The sequence below is a fragment of the Cucumis sativus genome, chromosome 6, assembly GCF_000004075.3.
Source record: "Cucumis sativus cultivar 9930 chromosome 6, Cucumber_9930_V3, whole genome shotgun sequence".
In the NCBI taxonomy this organism is placed as follows: Eukaryota; Viridiplantae; Streptophyta; class Magnoliopsida; order Cucurbitales; family Cucurbitaceae; genus Cucumis; species Cucumis sativus.
In genome coordinates, this window is record NC_026660.2 from 245,992 (window position 1) to 268,555 (window position 22,564).

General features: G+C 29.3%; 5 protein-coding genes and 1 non-coding gene across 6 annotated transcripts; 2 read left to right on the forward strand and 4 right to left on the reverse strand.

Annotated features, from left to right (window-relative positions):
* Positions 1-290: 290 nt before the first annotated feature.
* Positions 291-363, reverse strand: TRNAE-CUC. Its single transcript has one exon. It is a non-coding gene; the product is annotated as a tRNA-Glu (tRNA).
* Positions 364-3,071: 2,708 nt separating this feature from the next.
* On the reverse strand, positions 3,072-4,583 carry LOC116404737. The gene is made up of 4 exons (XM_031888097.1): positions 4,227-4,583; positions 3,793-3,954; positions 3,626-3,696; positions 3,072-3,296 (listed from the first exon to the last, which is right to left on the reverse strand). The coding sequence occupies exons 1-4, from the start codon at positions 4,549-4,551 to the stop codon at positions 3,072-3,074; spliced, it is 783 nt and encodes a 260-aa protein (XP_031743957.1). The 5' UTR covers positions 4,552-4,583.
* Positions 4,584-5,545: 962 nt separating this feature from the next.
* Positions 5,546-6,608, forward strand: LOC116404781. Its single transcript, XM_031888241.1, has 4 exons — positions 5,546-5,911; positions 6,007-6,147; positions 6,237-6,307; positions 6,382-6,608. The coding sequence occupies exons 1-4, from the start codon at positions 5,587-5,589 to the stop codon at positions 6,583-6,585; spliced, it is 741 nt and encodes a 246-aa protein (XP_031744101.1). The 5' UTR covers positions 5,546-5,586; the 3' UTR covers positions 6,586-6,608.
* Positions 6,609-12,329: 5,721 nt separating this feature from the next.
* On the reverse strand, positions 12,330-13,534 carry LOC116404776. The gene is made up of 4 exons (XM_031888220.1): positions 13,224-13,534; positions 12,953-13,093; positions 12,751-12,821; positions 12,330-12,587 (listed from the first exon to the last, which is right to left on the reverse strand). Exons 1-4 carry the CDS (start codon positions 13,501-13,503, stop codon positions 12,393-12,395), a joined length of 687 nt encoding a protein of 228 aa, XP_031744080.1. The 5' UTR covers positions 13,504-13,534; the 3' UTR covers positions 12,330-12,392.
* Positions 13,535-14,683: 1,149 nt separating this feature from the next.
* Positions 14,684-15,872, reverse strand: LOC116404740. The gene is made up of 4 exons (XM_031888103.1): positions 15,516-15,872; positions 15,241-15,393; positions 15,076-15,149; positions 14,684-14,982 (listed from the first exon to the last, which is right to left on the reverse strand). The coding sequence occupies exons 1-4, from the start codon at positions 15,844-15,846 to the stop codon at positions 14,788-14,790; spliced, it is 753 nt and encodes a 250-aa protein (XP_031743963.1). The 5' UTR covers positions 15,847-15,872; the 3' UTR covers positions 14,684-14,787.
* A 2,955-nt stretch (positions 15,873-18,827) lies between these two features.
* LOC116404778 lies at positions 18,828-20,489 on the forward strand. The gene is made up of 4 exons (XM_031888238.1): positions 18,828-19,107; positions 19,746-19,877; positions 19,975-20,045; positions 20,143-20,489. Exons 1-4 carry the CDS (start codon positions 18,885-18,887, stop codon positions 20,368-20,370), a joined length of 654 nt encoding a protein of 217 aa, XP_031744098.1. The 5' UTR covers positions 18,828-18,884; the 3' UTR covers positions 20,371-20,489.
* Positions 20,490-22,564: the final 2,075 nt, after the last annotated feature.

The window sequence follows — 22,564 nt, forward strand, 5'->3', positions numbered from 1 at the left end:
AATGATCGAATAAAATATTGTTTTTAGATGACCAAAACCGAATAAATGATAGGGTTAAAACATGTCGTTCATTTTTTTTAATATGAATGATATATATATAGTCTGAATCAAAGAGATGTAATAATAAATTATAATTCTTATGAAAAACTAGAACATAAGTTTGAAATTCTTATTTAAAAAAGAAATTACAAATTATGTATACAAATAAGCAAATTCTGTTTTGAAAAATAGGTTTTGAGATGGAAAGATTCCACCGGGAGACCAAAAAAACAAAAAATTATAAAAAAGGATTCCGTTGCCGGGACTTGAACCCGGGTCTCTCGGGTGAGAGCCGAGTATCCTAACCAACTAGACTACAACGGATATTGATATCCATTAACGAAATCTATTTTATTTATTTGCTTATTACTAATATAATTTTAGAAAGAAGAAATGGGAAATTGTAAAAAATAGATAAATAAAGTGCAATTTTTTAAGAAATCTTTTTTAGTTGTTTTTTTTGTAAATAGTTTTTCAAATTTTTCTAATTTTGTAAATTTCTTAGAAAAGATATTTTGTTTATTTATGGTAGTCCTTCATTTTATTTTCAATTAAAGCCAAGAAACTAGGGAAAAAAAGTGTCTTTCATTAATTTATTTAGTTATTTCCTCATTTACTAATTTAGTTGCTTTCTTATTTGTACATTTATATTATGCACACATCATCATCCTTGTACATTATTCATCTTGGCTTAAAGATATGCATTTTCTTTTAACTTTTCACAAAACAAAACAATATATTTTAGTTTTTAATACCACTGTTTGGGTTCATTTATGTTATTTTGGACAGAAGAGTAACTTTGAGTATTTAATATTAAAAATAAGCAATTTTTTTAGAATATGAACTCAAATATACCTCTTTTTTCTTTTCTTTTATAGTAGTACCAAATTGAGCATAGAGTAACAAGCAAATTGAAAGTGTAAGAAATCAGCCGTTGCTTTGAATGAAAGTTTATGAACTTTGCAATTTTAGATATGTATTCAGTATAATATTTTGTATTCACGATGATATGAATTCTGGGGTTGGAATATTTGAATACCCAAAACAAAACCCATAAGTGAAACAATATGAAAATAAGTCCCATCTATGGTTTGCAATACTAACTTTTGAGATAAGTTGAATATGTGGAGTAATATGGACAGGATCTTAAAACTATATATTCTAGATAAACAATTGAGATACTACTCCTCGGGTAGGTGAATCTCAAGATCCCATATGTGGTTTTGTTAACAAAAATTTTCAGAAGCAATGTTTGAGAAAATAAACGAATATAATCATAGTTGGGGAAAATAAATGACATATTGACCATAAGTTCCAAAAGCTGGGGTACTCATTACACTATGAGAATTAGTTATTGTCTTATAAAACCATACCTTATTGGCTCTATATGTAAAATTTAGGAAAAACATCATCGGTCGAAGAACTACTTGGAGTTTCGTTTCAACTTCTCCTTCATAACCTACGATTTTACAATGCCCACCCTACACACACACAAACATCAACCCCAACAACAAATTACTTCATTTGATTATATACATATAGTAAGGTCTACAAATACTTTAATTTCGTTATTACTGCTGTCATATATACCTCTTTGGTAAGAATAATCTCCTTAGATTGAATAGAGAACTTGACTTGAGAACCAGTTACAGTAACACTAACTGTGACAAAGTAGATAAGTATAAGAAAGAATAATACCTCTTTGGTAAGAACAATCTCTTTCAAATAATAATTATAGTAAAAAAAGAATAAGAAATTAATTAACTAAATACCAGTATCTTGATGGAAGAGAGGTAATTCTTTTATGATCCTTCTTAACTCTCTAGAAGTAACTGTGAAAAAATTTCCATATTCAACTTGCCCTAAATTCTCTGCTTGGGGAGGTGACAATGCCAATTCATGATGCAATGGTGGCACATCATGACCTAATTAAAGTGTAGAAATGATTCTATATATCATTCTGATCAAGAGAAGAAAAAGGGTAGAAAGGGCTTAATTTTATAGATACATATATATATACTAACTTGGAGTCTCAAATCTAAGAACCATTTGGTTTGTTGTATCCAAAAGATGGATAGTCATTGAAGAAAAACTTCCACCATCCAACATAGCATCATGGAAAGGTTCAAGGGAAACCTTGGAACTTTTATTATGATCCACAGAAAAGTTGGTGAACAATCGTCGCGACAACTGCAGCGTTGCAATGAACCGAGGGGAACGGTTCGATACGATTATCATGAGCATCAACGGTGTGAATTTCACGTCGGCTTCCTTAGCAACTTGAGCCAACAAGGAGGTTGCATCAATGAGAGGTTCAAATTGCTCAAGCCTTACTAAGAACATGGTGGTGGCCGAAGGAGAGAATTATTACATATCACAAAACAAGTTTAGAGTACTAATAAAAATTAACGTGTTTGAATAAATTAAATTAACTAAAATATTGGAGGTTGTTAGTATCTAAGTCTTATTTCCTTCTTTCTAGTTGAGTAGTTGCTAAGAATGAGCAAAGTAATTTGATTTAGTATTAATTATTTTTTAAAAAACAATTTCCTACTCCTAATTTTTTTATGCTTATTCTTTTCCACATTTTAGGATATTATTTAACCTTTTTACGATAATTTTATCATAATTTTTTTAGTTTTGTATTAAAATTTTCATGAGAAAATATAACTATGTATATGGTTTTAAAGATTTTTTTTAGTACATACATGGATTGAGCTGATAGACACTGCAATTTTAGTTAAATTAAAGACTTCATTACATATCTAATGATAAATTGCTTGAGATGTTATAGGTTAATTTTACCATGCTTTTTTGTTTATTGTGTTAAGTCATGACTATTTAGAATAACCCAAGAAGTACTTCTATAAATAATGTATACAATATGAACTCAAGGTTTCAACTTTCTAGAGAAATGAGTGAGTTTCATAGACAAATATAATCCACAAACAGTTTGCAAAGATGCATATTCAGAGATGCAAAAATTAACAATGTCAGTCAAACAATGACCACCAAACAATCTCAACGTAAACCTATTTTGCCATGCACATGTAAGTGGTGGGAAAATAGATTGCGTATTGACCATAAATTCCAAAAGCTGGAACCATCATTACAGTATAAGCATTATTCTTTGTCTTATAAAACCAAACCCTGCTTGCTCTATATGTAAAATTGAGGAAAAACAACATAGGACAAAGATTGATTTGGAATTGAGTTTCAACTTCTTCTTCAAAACCTTCGATTCTACAATGATCACCCTACAAAAACATCAAACCAATTACGTACAACAACATGCACTAAACTAATCAATAAAATGTTGATCTGATCAAGTACTGGTTTAACATAAAGTAATTAACTCTAAAGCGTTTTGCATATTTTTAGTTTTAAAAATTCATCAATACTTTATAAACACTCGTTCAATGATCTCTAAGTTTTATACTTTGTAATTATCCACCTTTTACCAATATTATTCTAATTAGTATTTAAACAAAGAAGATAAAAAAAAGACCTATCGATCTCACAGTAATTCATTTTATTTGAAAAGCACTTACAGTACATTATGATATTAGAAGATGGTGAACAATACCTCACTGAAGACAATATCGTGAGATGCAATGGAGAACTTGATTTGAGAAGCGGTTACACAAACACAAATGACTGTGACACATAAACAAGTTGTTAAAAAAACATAACTAAATTGAATCACTTTCTTCCAAACAAATGTATGGAAAGAAAAAAAAGATTATCAATTACTTGAATCATTTTGGAAGATAGGTAACTCTTTTATAACTCTTCTTAATGACTTAGATGTAACTATGAAAAATTTCTGTAGATTAAGTTCATGTTGGCCAATTCGATCGTCTTCTGATTGGGGAGGTGACAAAGTCAATTCACGATGCAAAGGTTGGATTTGGCCTAAAAAAGAAATCATATGATGATTATAATTAATTTGACTAAACCCTAAATCAAAAAATTTAAGATTTAAGAGAAAAATCTCCCACAAAAATAATCAAGATTTTTATCATGTAAAACTATCTTCTTGAAAAAAAAAAAAAAAAAAAAGTAACAAGAAGATTATTCTAAAATTTTGTTCAAGAAATGACAAGAATATATAACATGTAATTGTTTTAGAAGCAAGTTAAAGGATTCATTATTCTCAAAGACCAGAAAGAAAAATATACACTAACTTGAAGGAGTATCAAATCTAAGGATCATTTGGTTTGTTTTGTCCAAGAGATGGATTGACATTGTAGAAAATTCTCCACCATCCAACATAGCATCATGGAAGGATTCAAGGGAAACCTTAGAACTATGAACATGATCAACGGAAAAGTTGGTGAACCATCTCGGCGACAATTGTAGCGTTGCAATGAAGTTCGGGAAACGGTTCGAGACGATTAAGAAGAGCTTCCCTGGTGTGAATTTCACGTGGGCATTGTTGTTGGAATATAGAGCAAGAAAGTAGGTTGAGTCAAGAAGAGGCTCAAACTCTGTAAGCTTGACCAAGAACATGGTGGTGTAGTAAATGTGAAAATGAAAATGAAGGGGAGAATGGTTAGCCTTTTCTTTTACAAACAGATCTTAGTTCATATATATATTAATTAAACTATGAAAAAAAGATTAAAAACAAAGGTAGTTAGAAGTAAATTAAACTTTTATAATTATTTCATATAATTAAACGATTATCAAACCATGACCAATGAGAGATATAGTTGGGGTGTAGCCTTTCTCTCCTCAAGTATTTTGTTTGATGATTTTCAAGACTTGGTGTTGTGTTTTAAATTAATAGTATTTTTCACTCAATTTAGTTTCATAGAAGATGCCCTCATCCTTCTTAAATAAAAAAATATTGAGTCAAATCGTGCATATCATCCAGACAAACTAGAAATATGGAATCCAAGATCGGAGCTTTTAGTCCCATTTCAAAAACTTAGACTTGATTTTTAAAAATATTAATAGAAAGAAAGATGTTTATATGTTTAATTTATGAAATCGAAATACAAAAAGTCAAATGGATCTCAAACGGAGCATGAAAAAGACGTATAGACTATAATTGTGTTAAAAAGAGGATCAAGAGATCCTCAACCTTCATAATTAACATGGCTACTGCTGTATGCTGGAAGATTAATACTAATTCAAAATTTAAAAAGATATAGGGAATTAAAGCTTTTAAATATATATTCTTTAGGCATTTTTGGATTTGGAAAAGGCAACAACATGAAAATTTTATTTTGCTAAAATTCTTTTGTGATTATTCCAAAAACAATCCCAAATTTTGCTGTAAGATCTAATTTTGAAAATACCTTACAACTAAATCAAATTGCTTTTTCTTATTTTAGCAACTAACCCAACTAGAAATAAGGAAACTTAAATCTCTAATAAGAATTAAGATACTGTTAACTAGAGACTTGTTCAAACACATCCAATATAATACTCTTAACTTAGTTTCAATATAATTGATCAACACACAAAATTTTACTCTTAATTTGGTCATTCTCTTCTTCCCCACGGCCAGGATTTACACTTAATTTCTTAGTATTACACAGAATGCTAATGTTTAGTCTTGAGAATTTGGACCCTTTTTTGGATGCAATATACATTCTATCTCGATTTGGTGAAAATGCTAACATTGAATGTTCCCCATCAATGTTTTCCCTAATAGTTCCTCATCATAACCTTGAATTGAATGTTGCCTTTCAAATGATGCCTCAATTTTTCAATTACTTCTTCTCCAACAGAACTCACTCTTCAAAAATCCCCATTCAACCATTATTCAATACCATCAAACGCATGAAAGAATACCAAATCACTTCACTCTCCTTCTTTGTTCTCAAACTTCTTGATCGCTTAGTCCTCAAATTTTCCTCTCCCAGTAAGTTTAATGTTCTCATTATTATTTTTAATTGATTGCACTAATAATCTTATAATTAATCCCTTCTCTTTTTTCTTCTTAATTTGATTATTTAGGGAATGAGCTACCCTTGATTCGTAAATTTAGAATGAGGTGTGCAGTAAAGGAGGATATGGGAAACATTGATTTGGAAACCTTTGTTTCCATTGATTCACAACAATTCAGACGTGTTGTAACTGGGTGTCGTGATTACTTTGGTGATATATTTGATTAATTTTCTTTATTATCTGATCTCTCATATTAATATTTTTTTGGTTAGTAATTAGTTTGTTGTTGTATTTCACAGTTAGGGTTACTACAACGCATTCACACGTCAGGTTCTCTAATGAAATCAAGGAGTTCATTTTTGCTAGAGAGGTATGGTAAAGTATTTTTCACTCAAGAATCAAGTATCTATCTTTCTCTAAAAATAATTGATTGGTGTGATGTAGGGAGGAGAATGCATAATGGAAGGTGTTGGGAAAGGGAAAGGGACTGAATTTCTGATCCCTATTTATCCAACTCATGTTTTCTATAATATCACTTTTCGAGCAAAAAGAGTATGGTTGTTCAAGTCTATTGATAAACTTGGTACTTTCATTGTTGCTCCTGTTGGACTCTTTGCTCGATTTGTCATCTATTTTCCTCTTGGATGACTTGTAGAAAAAAAAAATGTAATGCTTTTGAATCGATTAGATCAATAATATAATCATCATCTTACCACATACCTGTGATTACAATATTATTATATTGTCACTTCTCTTCTAATTGCCAAACTATATATACTTAATATATTCTAGCTTCCAGCTTTTGCTCTTTTCTGCTTATTGTTCTTGAAGGGATCAGTTGATGTTTTCCGCTTATTAACTATAGTGTGCTTGGGTTAATCAAACTCATTTTTATGTATAAAACTTAATGTGATTATGAAGAGTTCTAAACTCTTTAAATTTTATGTTAAAATTAATGGGTGAATTAGTGAAAATTGAATCAAAAGTAAAAAAAGTAATTTCCACGTGATTTTTGTTTAAGTTAATTAGGGTACCACAAAACAAATGTAGATATATATATATTTTTGCCTAAAATGATCAATAGAAGCATACCCTTTTTAAATAAACCTAGGGCAAGTTTACATCCCTAAACTTTGTTAGATCTACATTATTATGGCATAAAATACATCCTAGTAATGCAGATATATATAAAAGGTTGATGTGAAAGCATATAATATAATGGGCCTAATTAATTAAGGGGCCTAAGTTGTTAATATAAAAAGAAGATAATCATCATGGACACAATTGAAATTTGAAATTAAATTGGTGCTAGTGATGTTTAAACTCTAGAGAGATCGTAGGAGAGAATTTGAAGATGAAAGTTGACAAACTCACTCCTCTTGTAGATGCAATGTGTCTACTTTCTCAAGTTTTTAATGAAGCAGATGTGATATTCGCACCCACATTGATCTCCATAACTGCTTCTAACCCTTCTTTCGTTGCCTTCACTATAACATTACATATTAAAAAACAATGGTTTACAGAATATTCAATCCATCGCCATCGAAGTTGGAGAATTTCCCTTCATTCCCTTCTCCAAGCTATGTATGCTGGTAGAAATTCTTCAAGAATGACCATTCGACTTCCCCCCATATCATCAACCAATTCCAGTGCCATGGTCCTAAAATTTTCCTCTTCAAGTTAGTATATAATATATATGTATTCATCAATGATACATGTTCTTATAATCGTTTAATTCAAGATTAAGATTCTTGTTTCTTTTTACTTCAACAACCCCCTTCGTTTATTTGATTTTTCATATTCGAAAAATTATCTTTTTGCTCTCTATCTTGATGAACAATATATCCATATTGGCCTGCTCTTTATACTGTTACAATTTATCGATTAAGAATAATCTATGTTTCTTTTTCTTTATTTTAAGTCTAATTTTCAATTTTATCCCCTAGAGTATTTCAAAACGGTACAATTTTTATTCTTTGAGTTTTTTGAGTAATTTTCTTTTGATGTAATCTCAATCTTTTTAAGATGTAACATTTCTTCTCTAGAGGTTTGAATTTTATTTCAATTTTGTCAATTTATTTTAGAACTTATACCCTTTTAATTTTATTTTTGCACTAAAACCCTATCATATATTTTGATCAGTATATATGATGTTAATATATGTGTATTAAATTATCTAGGGTATTCAAAGCCACTAGTCAGTAAAGTGAACTTATCACCTCCGGAAGAGGCAGGTTTAGAGAGAATCGAATTCAGAAAGTATTTTTCGATTTCTTCGGAAGGTTTTAAACGTGTTATAGTCTATCTATGTCTTCTTAATGATGCTTCAGGTAAGCTCGATACATAAATCTTGTTTGTGTTTAAAATACATTTTTTAGAACTTTAGAAACACAATCCAAATATGTCCTATCTTCTTCTTTGAAGTTTCACATGGAATCTCGAATCATATTACACGTATTTTTAATGATTTGTTTTTATGTATCTGTATAGTTCTTGTCACACTAACAAATTCAAAAGTTAGATTTGTTGCTGCACTCGATTATGAGATCATTCTTAACAAAAAGGTAAATATATTGTTCATAAAATTTGAAATGAATTATTATTATCAAAGTGATCATCAATAACATTTGATTTTGCAGGATGGAGAATGTGAGATTGTAGGTTATAAAGGAGAATTTCAAATTGATTTCAAACTGAGTCTCTTCCCCATGGGATTTATCCTTAATTTGACAAGAGACGTACCTAAGATATTTTTTTCTATCACAAAATCTCATGTTGTCATGACTTTCCCAGCTTTTACACCTTTTAGCCAATATATGCTTTACTTTCCTCAAATCCAATAATTTGGTGATAGTGTAAATTTTGATATAAATATGTAAATATATCAAAGGTTCTATGGACGACTCTATTCGAAATCTAATTTTAAATCTAAAATCTTATTTTTACCATGATTTTATAAGCTTTATTTTCGTAAAATTTCACTTTTGAGTTTTTGTTAAAATAATTATGGTTAAATTATCGCTCAAAGAGATTAAACTTATGGAATTATTATGAATGTAACTAAAAAAACTGGTTCTAATTATGGAAATGAAAAACTCAAATGGGTTGGCTCTCATTGTAGATGTCAAACACCTTGATTTTAGTTAACCAAACACTTACAATTCATATCCACACAAAGTCCAAATATGTTACTAATCAATTTTTTTAAAAAGGATATTATTCAAACTATTTCTACAACCAAATAAATCATTATTTTGAGATATCATTCTCTCATTTGTCTCAATTTAAGTAGATTATTTTTTATGTTTAGCTTAATATATATAACTTATATTAACCCTCTTTAACTTCTCCAAATATAATGAACCTTTTGACACATTTTCTCCTTTGAGTGAGACTTGTTCATCGATGTTATCCAACTATTTTCAATCTACAATGAAGTTGATACAAGTAATGAAGTTGATAAAAGTCATGAAGTTGTATACTTTGTTATGATAACTTCAATAGGTTCAAAAGTCACTTTGTTAGTTCTTTCATTTGAAGATAGACCTCTGACTGAAGAGGTATGTTCTATCAAGAAGGATAATAATTAAAGACATCGGAATTAGAATTCCAATAATACTTGCTTGAATAGAAATAACAAAATGTAATTCATAAGAGAAATTGTATCATATAGTCCACAAAATCTCAACTACAAGACTACTACATGAAATGTCTATAAATAAAAGACCGAATATGTTTATAAACACTTAGAAAAAATCAATCCAACTCTTGCAACGCTGGAAAACGGACCATCAAAAAATGAGGATGGACATGAAAAGGAAATTTGATTATTGCATAAGAATCATTTGATTTGAAGAACCATACCCTTCGAGCTTCATAAGGGAAATTGAGGAAAAATGAGGATGGATGAAGAGGCATATGCATTTCACTCACAACTTGTCTATCACCTAAAATCAAACACTCTCCATTCTGCACACAAACATATTTTTTGTCTAACGATTACTTTTCTTTTTCTAAACTGTTAGTTAGTACACCAAGACATCTCAATGAATTCTAATTTTCTATTTGATTATTAAGCTCCTTAATTTTTTTTAAGTTTGATTTTAGTTAATTAGTTCTGAAATTTTAAAACATAGTTATAATTTTACTCTTAGAGATTGATTTCAAGATTTGAAATAATTATGAAGTGGCATTTTAAATTAATTTTAATACGATGAAAAAATAGTGAAACTTAATTATGCTTTAATTTGTTTAAATTATTTTAAGTTAATTAGTAGTGAAAAAAAATCAAGAGTTAAAGTCTTTACACTGTCAAGGAACCTAATTGAAATAATTTTAAAAAAATTTCAACCTTATCTACAAATAACACAGTATGCATACATACATACATATATATATATTAAATAATGATTTTTTTAATATAAAGTTTATAGAACACATACCTCTTCAGTAATAATAACTTCGTGAAATGGATTAAGAACAGAGAATGAGACTTTTGAACCCACAGAAGTAATCAAAACTGAGAGAAATGAAAGAACCTAAGATTAGTAGATTATATATATATAAATTAAAGCACTTTTTCAGTTTAAAGTAAATTATATGAAAAAAAAAGCATTTAATTACTTGTATCAACTTCATTGTAATCATAAAATGTTGTTATAATATCTCTAAACAAATCTGACTCAATGGAGAAACTCTTTGCATCAAAGTCAATTTCTCCAGCAGACCAATCTTCCATAGGCACTTCGAATCTCATTTTACGACGCATTGGTACTGGTGAATGCCCTTAAAAATTAATATATTAAACATAGTCAATGCATGTTAATTCATAAAGAAATTCCCATAAAATGAATGAACCAAACCGATCAAGAAATGACAAAAATGCATGAAGAAAAGGGTATTATATATAATAATAATGTATATACTAACTTGAAGGCTCAAATGCAAGACATATAATATTCTGTTCTTCTTGAAGATGGATTCTCAATGAGGAATAGGTTTGACCTCTTGCCAAAGCAGTGTGCAAGGACAGGAGGGAAACCCTTAAAATGTGATCCCGGCCAACGAAATACTCGGCGAACAACGGTTCCGGTATAAACAACATTGCAAAGAAGAAAGGGTGTTGGTACCGAGCAATTATTGAGAACGTCGACAGCGAGAATTTCAGGCAGATTTTGTCGTTTACGATATCGGTGAAGAGGGAGATTGCATCCAAGAGAGGATCAAGTTTGTCAATCTTGATAGAGAACATGGTGGTGGTGGTGAGAAAATGGCAAGAAAGGGAGTAGTGAAGTTTTGGTGTTTCAATTTCTTTTTTCTCAGTTTAAACAACTTGTTTTCCACATTGAATTGGTCTTTTATACATAATATACAGCTCTTTGGAATTAATTATTATTTTGAATTACTTCACTCCTTTTTTATATTATTGTTTAATTAAATTAATTAAGCTAAACCTAAATTCCACTTAAGACAATGATAGGATATCTAAGAAAACAATGGTTTATTTAGTTGTAAAATAGTTTTGTTTAAGTTGTGATGTTTGGGTGCATCTCTTTAGTACTCGATCCATAAAAATTATATGCTTTCTATCAAGCGTGTCTGACGGAAATGCTTTAACATGTGAGATTTCTTTCTTTTGATTGTTATTGTCTTGATGTTGTTTTTGCAGTGTTAGTTAAAATTATTTTTTTTAACAAAATGCTACTTGAGTTATGTTCGTTTTGACTTTGAAGTATTTAATTTTTAGAAGAATTGTTAAAAGTGACAAATTTGACAAAATATTTACATTATACAATAAAATTTCAGATTATATCTATGATTATCATTAAAAGACACACTAATATATGACAAATTTGACAAAATATTTACATAATACAATAAAATTTCAGATTGTATCCATGATTATTATTGATAGACACTATTATGCATCTATCAAGTTCTCTTGTTTTTTTTTTTTAATTTAATTTTTATGTTGAATTCTTTTTAATATCATTAACATTATTAAACTGCTAATTTTGCTAGGAATTATAAATAATTTATACAATAATTAACTTTAATTTTCAAGTGTTAAAGAAATTATCATGGTGAATTAAGAAAACCTCCCATTGAATTAGAATTTAAAAATGTAATGGTTGGATTTGTGTGAGTAATAATTATCATGGTTGAATTAAGAAAACCTCCCATTGCTTTCTAAGTATATATACTTGATTAACAGAGGTAGAAGAATGTTACAATTACGAATAGTTTTCTTTTTCTTCATTTTTAATTTCTTTAGACGTTAAAGCTGCATAAGCAGAAAGAAACACATAAACATATCAACGCCTTCAAGAATATAAGTTTGGCAAAAAGGAAGAGTACTGACAGTATAATATATTGTCATGACAAATAGGGTATGGGATTATTATATGTATATATTGATGATTTAAATCAAAAGTATTACATTTTTGACAAACTACTCAGGGAATAGGAAAGTAGATGGAAAATCGAGCAAAGAGTCCAACAGGAGCAATGATGAAAGAACCAAGTTTATCAACTGACTTGAAAAACCATACTCTTTTTGCTTCAAAACTGATATTATTGTAAACATGAAATGGATAAGTAGGGATTAGAAATTCAGTTTCTCCTTCAACTATGCATTGATCTCCTGCTCCCTGCATCATCACATTCAACCAACCAATCACTTTCTTAACTTATAAACATTTGATTTTTTAATCAAAATTTTTAAGGAAAAAATGTTCTTGAAAACTATGGATTCATTCGATACGAAAAATGATTATTCAATAATAGAATATGAGAATAAATTTAGGAGAATACCTCTTTAGGAAAAATGAACTCCCTAACTTCATTAGAGAACTTGACGTCTGAATGTCTTGGAGTAACACTTACTGTAAAATACATCAAATTATTAGGAAAAAAACTTACAAATCATATTCTTTCAATCAAGTAATATGAGAGAATTAAACAATAAAAAGAAAAAAAAAAGATGAATTATATGTGTGTGTGTATATATAATTACCAAAGTAATCCCGACACTTGTTTATAATGCGTCTAAATTGCAACGAATCAATTGAAACAAAGGTTTCCAAATCAACGTTTCCCAAATTCTCTTTGACTGCATACACCTTTCCAAATTTACGAATTAAGGGTGGCTCAGACCCTAAAAAAAAGTAAAACAAGATTGATTATTCTTGGATTTCTTGAAAGAATTAATGAGAGAAGATATATATATATATATACAGTGAAAGAAAATGAAGCAATTAAAGAATGATGAGAATTAAAATACTAACTTGGAGGGTACAATTTGAGGACTAAGTGATCAAGAGGTTGAAGAACAAAGAAAGAAAGTGAAGTAAATTTGGATTCTTTCATGCGTTTGAGGGTATTGAATAATGGTTGAGTGAGGGTTTTTGAAGAGTGGGTTTTGTTGGAGGCGAAGTGATTGAAGAATCGAGGCGTCATTTGAAAGGATACGTTCAAGTCAAGTTCATGGTGAAGAACAATTAGGGATAACATTGATGGAGAACATTGGATGATAGTGTTTTCACTACATCGAGATAGAATACGCATTGCATCTAAAAGAGGATCCAAGTTCTCAAGTCTAAACATCAACATTGTGGTTGTAAATGGGAGAAATATGGTGGGAATGGATATATATATATATAGGGTTAAGAAAGTTATAAATATTTTGTAAATATTTTTCATAAATTTTTATTTATCTACAATAATTCTCCAATTTTCCAGATTGATGAAAAGTCTTCCAATTCATTTATTTTAATTTAAATTCATCCTTCAAATGATTTGCTTATTTTATGCATGAATTAGAACTTTTTTTATATATAGAAAAATATTCTTCTTTACATCTTACCTAAAATTATTAATATAATCTTCGAATATCATATCAACAATGCTTGTAGTAATATCTTTAGGCAGCTTAAGTTGGAAAACTTTAGTTGTTTTTTTAACTTATTCTTATATAATTATAATGACTGTAGTCTTTGAAGAGGATATGTCTCATTGCAATAACCCCAATTTGGCAATAGACAATATTGCAAGAATAGTGAAAACATATTCTAAAAGTTTAATTTTGGTTTTCTATTATTCCAATTTTTCCCAATTTGGCGTAGCAATATGTGTAATTTATATTTTATATCGGATATAGTTAATTAGCAAGTGGTAATTTAGAACAGAGGTTCTTTAATTAGTTTATTGCAATATTTTAACTATCTGGCTAAGAAGTAAGAAATCTTTTCTATGGTCTCTTTCTTATACTTTTATCTATCGATGAAGCCCCTTTGGAGTATTTTTTTCATATAAAAAAATTGAGATCCATAATAGAAATGATTATAAATACAAATTGTAAATATTACGCAATTACTCAAGTCAAGAAATGGCTTTATCGAACGACGAAAGTAAATAAATAAAAAATCACTTTTTCTCTTAAAATTTGAAGTAATTAAACAGTAATTAATGATTACAAAGGGCAATTGATGTTATTTAGTAATGCAAAGATTATAATGTTATTTACAAGTGTGTAATTTGCCCATACTCTATTTTATAGCTATTTAATGTTATCTCCCACATTAACCAAGTTTAGTTTGAATAAAGTATGGAGAAGGAGATTTTGATCATCAGTTGATCCATTCGTTAGAAATTTGGAATCATATATATATAGTTGAACAGAAATAATGCCAAAAGAAAATATGATACCAACTATTATTAATACTTTTGAATGTTTACTAGAGGAACAGAAAAGAAAGTGAAAATGATATTAATGGTTTTTGTAGAGTACTACTAAGTAGGGTTTTAGGAGAATTGAATGCTAATTTGCCATTGTTATTATTGGCTACAGATTTAGACAAAATAGGAAGTAATCTCAGAATGAAGATTAACAGGAGAAACCATTGCCATGCAATTACTCAAACTTGGTCTAAAGAACCAAACCCTTTTTGTTGAGAAGCTATCGAAGAACGGAACCGGCCTGAAAGTGATTGTAAATTTCATTTCATCTTTCACTTTTTTAATGCCTCCGATTATACAATTCCTAGACTGCAAAATTCACCACAAGAAACCCAATAACTTAATTCAATTTTAATCAATAGAAGTTAGAAGAAGAAAAGAAAAAGAAAAAGAAAAACATACTTGTTTAGTAAATCCAATATTCAACAATTTACTAGAAGTGAATCTCACAGATGAACGTGCCACAGTAACCCTAGCTGATATTATAAATAAATTCAACAAATTAAAGAATCAATTATTTAGAATAAAGAAACAAAAGAAGAAGAAGAAGAAAACAAAAAGATTTACCTGTATGATCATTTAAATCACGTATAAGGGTTTTGAATAGTTCTGTTTCCATAGTGAAGAATGCATCATATTGAATTGAGGGAATATCTTGCGTATCAAGAGGAAGTTTATCTAATGTACGTACATTTGACATTAAGGAATCTCTCTTATCACCTAAAGCATGAAATAAATAACCAAAAGGTAATTATATATTAATCTTGAAATAAATAAGTTAAGAAGTTAAAGAAAAGAAATATAATAAGGTAGAATGGGGATCACAAAACATAGTACTTAACTGAAAAAGGTAATGACACCTTCTTTCTTTGATTTGCGACCATCAATAAGTTTGAAGTCAAAGGATTGGAATAGCATCTTGGTTCTTGCAGTTTTAAAGAGTCTGTAAAGATGATCAATATGGACGTTGTAGTGATAAAGGGTATTGCAATTGTATTGGGTGAAGAATTGAGGCAACAATTGTAAGGTTACTAAGGTGAGTGGGAAATCTGCGTAACTTGTAGAGAAAATCAACAGGTTTGGATAGCTTTTGAAATACCCATTTTCATTGATTCTGCTTAGGGTGAATAAAGCTTGTTCAATTGGAAGATATGGGCACTTGAAGTAGAGCATTTTTGAGGAAAGAGGGGGTTAGTAAAGCACTGATTCTTTCAGATTTTAAGGAGTTATAGGCTTTTGGCCCTTTATTTATACTATTTTGTTCTGTAAAACGGTTTTCATGCAGTTTTTTGGTTATGAACGCTTTAGGAACCGAACTAAACTTTGTTTAAGAAATTTTTAGATTATTCTAATGAAGTTTTATTTATTTAGAGAAATCTTTATTTCGAGTTTAGATGGTTACGTGATCTTTGTTTCAAAACTCCATGCATACCAGTAATGACCCCAATTAGAACTATTGAGAATATAGGTCGCTATATTATTGCAGTGAGATATTTCAAGTAGATCAACATATTTCTTAGTATCTTTGGTAACCCCAACACCAAAAAGAAGGCATTATACATTGTGCGCAAAAGTAAGAGCTAGCTAGAGGATAGCTCAAAAGTTAATATATATAATATGCCCAAAGACATTAAATTTAAATTGAGCAAACTGTTAGTAGCGTCATTAATTATAAATTTATTCAACACACTAAAACATTTTCAATATCAAAATTGGATTCAACCTATTTTTTTTCAAATCTTATATTACGTTATTTGTAGATATAAATAGTGTTTTTCTATTTGATAGTATGAGATTTGATCATATCGAAATCAATTTATAATAAAACGAGTAGTCCTATCTTATAAGGATCAAAGTGTGTCTTCTTATCTCAACATCTTTCAAACTTTTAAATTTTTTTTACCGTGAAATAATATGATAGATTCTTATGGTTTAAAAGATATAGCATACATCTTAAGATGTGTTATATGTTTTTTAAAAAATCAATGCACTATCGATTATTTACTAAATTAAATACTTTAAAAACTTTCAATAGGTTGAAACCTTTTGTATACAAAATTGAAAACTAATGAATATGGTGTAGTTGAGGTGACTTATTAAACTCAAAATTAATTTCAAAAGTTTTACATAATATATATATATATGATATATGATCATCTAATATTTCAATTAAGTAAGATTAACTATAAAATTACAATAAACTTTTATATAATTATATAAGCGAATAACATAATTTAAAACGTTTTTTCAAAGATAATCTAAATAAAACTGACCTAAACTATTTCTCTTTTCTAAAAATTAAATAAATCTCCTAAAACAAATAACAAGAAATAAACAACCAAGTTTTTAGTCCTTCAAATTTTTTTTTTCTTTTTTGCTTATCAAAAATAAATTTGTCCATTCATTCACTCTACTCTATTTTGGATACTTACATAGAAATGATTAAAACAAAAAAACACTTCAATATACACTTCTAATATATATATATGTATATATCAATGTAGAGTAGTAGAGAACATTTTGTATATGATGTGCACTAATTAGAAAAAGAAACCAAAAATCGAGCATACAAACCAAGAGGGACACATATTGCACCTTTGGACGAATTTTTTGACTTGAATAACCAAACCCTTTTTGATCTACTTGCCAATCTACATAAACTTTCCTTTGCTTTCAAATTTACTACAAACTCAATTTCATTGCTTGCCCCAACTCCACCAATAATGCACCGTTTTCTCTGTATAGTCATAAATTTTTTTCCAAAACAAAAAAAGATACGTTAGGTTGGATCAGTCGCTACACCAGAAGTTTGACATAAACACAAATTAAAAGTAATAGATTGTCACCTTATATATTGTTATTATTAACTTAATTTTATGACAGCTTTAGAAAGTAATTGCAACCCTTTATATATTCAAAAGGGTGTAATTGATACCTCTTGAGTAAGAATCATATGTGTCCCAGCATAAGAGAATTTGACTTGTGAATTCGTTATTGTGACTAAAACTGTATGTGAAATATAACAACGAAACTTTTACAAACTCAACACCATAAACACTAATTTCTTTCAAAATAATATATATGTGTGTGTGTGTGTGTGGAAATAGAAGAAGGGGAGAATTGTTTACCAGAATCAAAATTATTCAACGTTACAATGTTAATGAACTCTTGTGAACTGAAGGAGACGAAAGTTTCCCAATCCAACTGATCATTGACATCCATCAACTCGTCCGAATGATACATTGGGAAATCAATCTCTCGAAAACGGCCTAAAAGTTTGAATATATATTGACAGAACTTCCAAGAACGAACATATATATATATATTATAAGAAAAACTAAACTAACCATCACGGCTGCAAAATGTGAGGTCGGCATGATGCGAATCTGCGAAAGAGAATGTGAGCGAAGAAAAACCGGTTCGTTCCAAATGGAACATTTCGGGGAAAAAGTGGTTGATGTAAATCCATGAGTAGTGAAGTTGTTGGCAGGAATATTGTTGATTGAAGAATGGAGGAAATAGTTGAAGGGCTATGGTACAAGAAGGGGAAGGTGTGGGGTTGGCCATTATTGAGAACATTTCTGGTGAGAATTTGAGATTGAATACGTAGCCAAGGCCGGCGAGAGCGGAGACGGCATCGACGAAGCTGTGGATTTCGTCGAGTATGAAGACGAACATTGTGTTATCATGAGATCACTACTTCTGCCTCTTGGGGTTTTAGTTTCTTGGTGTTTAAAAGGCAACGAGCTTGGGGTTCTTTTATTACATTGTTAAAGATTTTGCATTTACCTAGTTGATGGTTTCAAATTTTAAAAAACAAAATTTTAATGGTTTTCATTCAAAAAAAATATATTTTTTAAACCATTTTTAATCCTATATTTATCTCTATTTCTACAATTCCTTGGATCCCTTTTATGATTGTAATTTTCAAAAAAATATAATTAATCTTCAAAGTTGAATAAATTAAAGAAATTATCAAAGAAACTAATGTGAGAGGTGATTGTCCTATATAAATATAAAATGAGAAGCATGCAGTAAATTAAATTTTAATCATAATCATAGTCATAATCACTCTGATTCAAGAAGGAAATTAAATGGCGATGTTAAAGTTTAGGGTTAATCCGTTAAGTGGTCTTTTGAATCCAACTCCTGTTCTAAGCCATCTTGGTGAAGAAGTGGATATCAGAGTCTCACCTCTTAAATTATCCCTAATGCTCCCAAACTTTTCTCCTTCTTTCATTGCTGGTCTTCAAATGACTCATGAATTTTTCAATCTCTATATCTCAGATAGGACTTACCAATTCAGGTTTTCCCTTCGAAAGTTTTATACATTTATGTATCGAATGGAACTTCAAGGTTTTTCTTCAATGCTCTTCACTGTCGATATGAAACGTTTACTATCTGTTTACCTTACTTTTGAAAATAACAATGCAAGTAAGTCTCTTCTACCTTTGCTCCTTTTCCTTATTGATTTGTTTATTAATTCAAGAATGATTTACGTCTATGATCTTGTTTGAAAGCCATTTCGTTTTTCGATTTTTTCGTTCTTGAAATTTTTATTTAGGACTTTTTTTATGGGTTTTGATAGTGGTTTTCTTTTTCTCAATATTTATCCAAGAGTCATCTCTTTTCAATCCCATTTGAAAATCATTTCGTTTTTTTTGTTTGTTCTCAAACATATTGTATTTAGGGGTTTTTCTCTATTAATTTTTCCGTTGGGTTTTGATTATTGACTTTTTTTCTTTCATTTTCTTCTCAATTTCTATATTAATTTAAGATTTAATTAAGAACGATCTTCTTCAACCTCGTTTAAAAATCATTTCGTTTTTTTATTATCAAAATTTGTATTATGTTTAGGGTTTTGTTTTTCTCAATTTTTTCGATAACGACTTTCTATATATTTTAAGACAATATAATAATTGGAATTACATTAGACTCTATAAATTGTAACATTAGAAAAACGAAATGACTATCAAACGGGGCGGTTGATTTTTCTTTTTGTTTCAAGAATCGATAATTGAAATATTATCTTTTTGATCTCAAGTGTTGATAATTATAATTGTCATTTTTAGAAAGAGAACGACGAAGATTAAAATTGCTAGCTTATGATCTAGATCTCGACGGAGACATTGAGTATACAACTTTTGTCTCAATTGATTCAAGAGACTTCAGACGTATTGCTTCAGAATTAAATTCTCGTTCCGGTAATTTTTCTTTCTTCAAATCTCCTATAACATATAATATTTGATTGTAATTATAAAGTTCTCTAACTAAAGTTTTTGTGGTTGAATATTGTCTCAGTTTCGGTTACTTTTACGAATTCACGAGTCAATTTTTTTAATAAAAACAAAGAGATTACTTTTAGCAAAGAGGTATTATTTGATATATATGTATTATAATTTTTATATTGACTCTAATTTGGTGCGAACATGTTTTGATTAGAAGTTGGTTTGATGTTAATTTTGGTAGGAAAATCAATGTGTAATAGGAGGTGTTGAAGAAGGAGAGGAATTTCGATTTATAATCACAGTTCATCCATTGGTGTTTTTTCTTGATTTGAGCAGTCAATCAAAACGGGTGTGGTTCTTAATGCAAAGGGATTTCTCGTGTATAATGATTCTTCCTTTGGGACTGTGGCAACAATTTTGGGTCTATTTTCCATCTCAGTGTCATATTCATATACCTCTATTTGACTAAAATTCTTGTTTTGGTAAAAGTGCTTTTTTTTTTGTTTTTATTTTGTAGAATAACCATTATATGTGTCGATCGAAGTACTGAAATTACATATTACATAATATAGAGCTATGTTGATATAATTGGAAAGTCTTGCTCTAACCTCTTCGTTTCTTGTTTTTGTTTACTGATCTTTCTAACATTGAAGCTTTGCCCTAGCTAGCTCTCTTCTTTGTACATATATATTTGTACTAATGACACTTTTGGATGCACATACTGATTTTTCCCTCACACATATCTTTGTTGAGTATCCTTAAAGAGTCTAATGATATTTCTTGGTCTGTCTTAGCTTTTGGAAAAGAAACCAATAACATGACCTATTAGAGACAAAACTGATATTGTAATTGGTGCCAGCAAAGAAGTTACAAAAGGTTAAATGAGTTAAAATCATGATTGTTGACTATGTAAAGTGGGGGCAAATTATATCATATACACACAAATATGGAGAGAGTAATTATATATAAAAATTTGTAGAACAAGAGTGGACCTGATTGACAGAACCTAAAAGTGCAGGAACTACAAAACAATTCAAGTAGATGTAGACCATGTATTCAATTCGAAACTTTCTCATAGTAAGGATATATAGTTGAACATAGTTTCTTCAAAAAGGAAAAGAAAATAGAACACAACCTTTCCCTCTTAAATAAAAATAAATAAATAACTATGTAGTTTCATTCATTCTCCAAATTGCTGGGAGAGAACCAAAATTGAGAGTATCAATATGATAAAACCCTGTTAACTACTTTGTTATCTATCTGGATATAATGTTGTCATCTTTACCTTCTTTCCACTCGTATCTATGCAAAATAACAAATCTTGTGAACGAGGTGAAAGTATTTATTCGACCAATTCTTTGGTACGTCATAAATAACAAATCTATAGAACTTGATAATTTGCATCTGGAGATGAAGGTATTGGAAGTTTGAAGAACTTGTTAGTTAGTGGATTTATTATGGCTTCACAATAACGATCACCACCATTATGTAAGATAGCAAACAGAAGGCCATGACATGAAGTAATTGTTAGAAATTAATAAGCTAGATACATTATGGATAACACATTAATAGATACATTTCTAATTTCAAGATACATATAATTATTCAAGTACATGAATGGTATATATACATGTACTTCATTTATTTTGTGTCTTTTAGGAAGTGTCTCTTGAGTACTATCAAATCAATAGAAGCAAATTGAGTTTTAGAAAAGAAAACAATATTCTTCTCTCGTGTGTTATTGAGTTTTCTAAGAGAACAAATTTCTTCTCTTAAAAGTTTGTGAGATTTATAGTAAATTTAGAGTAGGTTCGTCAATGCCTCCATGTAATTCAATATCCCATCTTCCCCTTGCTATTAATATCAGCACTACACCTACAGGTAGATTGCTTCTCATGTTATGTATAATCTAGCTAGAAAAGTGGTTTTGTTTTGTTAGATTGCTTTTCATGTTCAAGAGATTTTACAAAAAGAAAAAAGAAAAAACTCAAACTCTCAATCTCACTTCTACTTATTTTACATATATATTTTTCTCTCTCCTTCTTTTATATTCATATGTTTCCTTATTTTAGTTTACATTTTCTTTCTCATTGTTATGTTTTGAGATCTTTTCACATATTTGATTTTTCCTACAAATATTGAAAATATCAAGCAATAATAATTAAAAATGACGAAATTTGAATAAAATTGAAAGAAAATTGAAAATAGAAAGAGAAATGCATGCATTTGGCTATAAAAAGGATGCAAAATAAAAGGCATATATGATATAAATTGAAAAAGGGGATCAAGAGAGTAAAGAGCATTGAATCAATTATGTTGGTTTGGAGCATTCAGAACGTAAAGCATTTTCTTGAGTTGACAGAGTTCATAGTCAATCATCAAGGATATTACAATAGAATGATTTTCAAGTACTCAAACACGCGTTTCTCAATAATGGTGTCTTGTCCTTCTTCATCATCTTCCCCAAATTGCATTACTGAGCTTCAAATAATGCCTGAATTCTTTTCATTCTTCTTTAGCAGTAACCGAACCTTTCAATATGCCACCATTTCCATCACCCAAATTTACCCTACTTTGTTTCTTATGGAAAATAATGGTTTTTCTATCCTCATTTTCTCTCTTCTTAACGACATAGATCAACTTCTTAACCTATCCTTTTTCAC

Excerpts from the sequence above, each read along its gene's own strand:
- LOC116404737 (XM_031888097.1), bottom strand. The coding sequence starts at position 4,551 with ATGTTCTTGGTCAAGCTTACAGAGTTTGAGCCTCTTCTTGACTCAACC. Across the intron at positions 3,955-4,226 it reads TAGATTTGATACTCCTTCAA|GCCAAATCCAACCTTTGCAT; the intron begins GTTAGTGTATAT and ends TTTCTTTTTTAG. Across the intron at positions 3,297-3,625 it reads ACGATATTGTCTTCAGTGAG|GGTGATCATTGTAGAATCGA; the intron begins GTATTGTTCACC and ends ATGTTTTTGTAG.
- LOC116404781 (XM_031888241.1), top strand. The coding sequence starts at position 5,587 with ATGCTAATGTTTAGTCTTGAGAATTTGGACCCTTTTTTGGATGCAATA. Across the intron at positions 5,912-6,006 it reads CCTCAAATTTTCCTCTCCCA|GGAATGAGCTACCCTTGATT; the intron begins GTAAGTTTAATG and ends TTGATTATTTAG. Across the intron at positions 6,308-6,381 it reads AGTTCATTTTTGCTAGAGAG|GGAGGAGAATGCATAATGGA; the intron begins GTATGGTAAAGT and ends GGTGTGATGTAG.
- LOC116404776 (XM_031888220.1), bottom strand. The coding sequence starts at position 13,503 with ATGCGTATTCTATCTCGATGTAGTGAAAACACTATCATCCAATGTTCT. Across the intron at positions 13,094-13,223 it reads CCTCAAATTGTACCCTCCAA|GGTCTGAGCCACCCTTAATT; the intron begins GTTAGTATTTTA and ends ACTTTTTTTTAG. Across the intron at positions 12,822-12,952 it reads CAAGTGTCGGGATTACTTTG|TAAGTGTTACTCCAAGACAT; the intron begins GTAATTATATAT and ends TGTATTTTACAG.
- LOC116404740 (XM_031888103.1), bottom strand. The coding sequence starts at position 15,846 with ATGCTCTACTTCAAGTGCCCATATCTTCCAATTGAACAAGCTTTATTC. Across the intron at positions 15,150-15,240 it reads TGATTTAAATGATCATACAG|CTAGGGTTACTGTGGCACGT; the intron begins GTAAATCTTTTT and ends TTATAATATCAG. Across the intron at positions 14,983-15,075 it reads ATATTGGATTTACTAAACAA|TCTAGGAATTGTATAATCGG; the intron begins GTATGTTTTTCT and ends TGAATTTTGCAG.
- LOC116404778 (XM_031888238.1), top strand. The coding sequence starts at position 18,885 with ATGCTCCCAAACTTTTCTCCTTCTTTCATTGCTGGTCTTCAAATGACT. Across the intron at positions 19,108-19,745 it reads TTTTGAAAATAACAATGCAA|AAAGAGAACGACGAAGATTA; the intron begins GTAAGTCTCTTC and ends TGTCATTTTTAG. Across the intron at positions 20,046-20,142 it reads AGATTACTTTTAGCAAAGAG|GAAAATCAATGTGTAATAGG; the intron begins GTATTATTTGAT and ends TAATTTTGGTAG.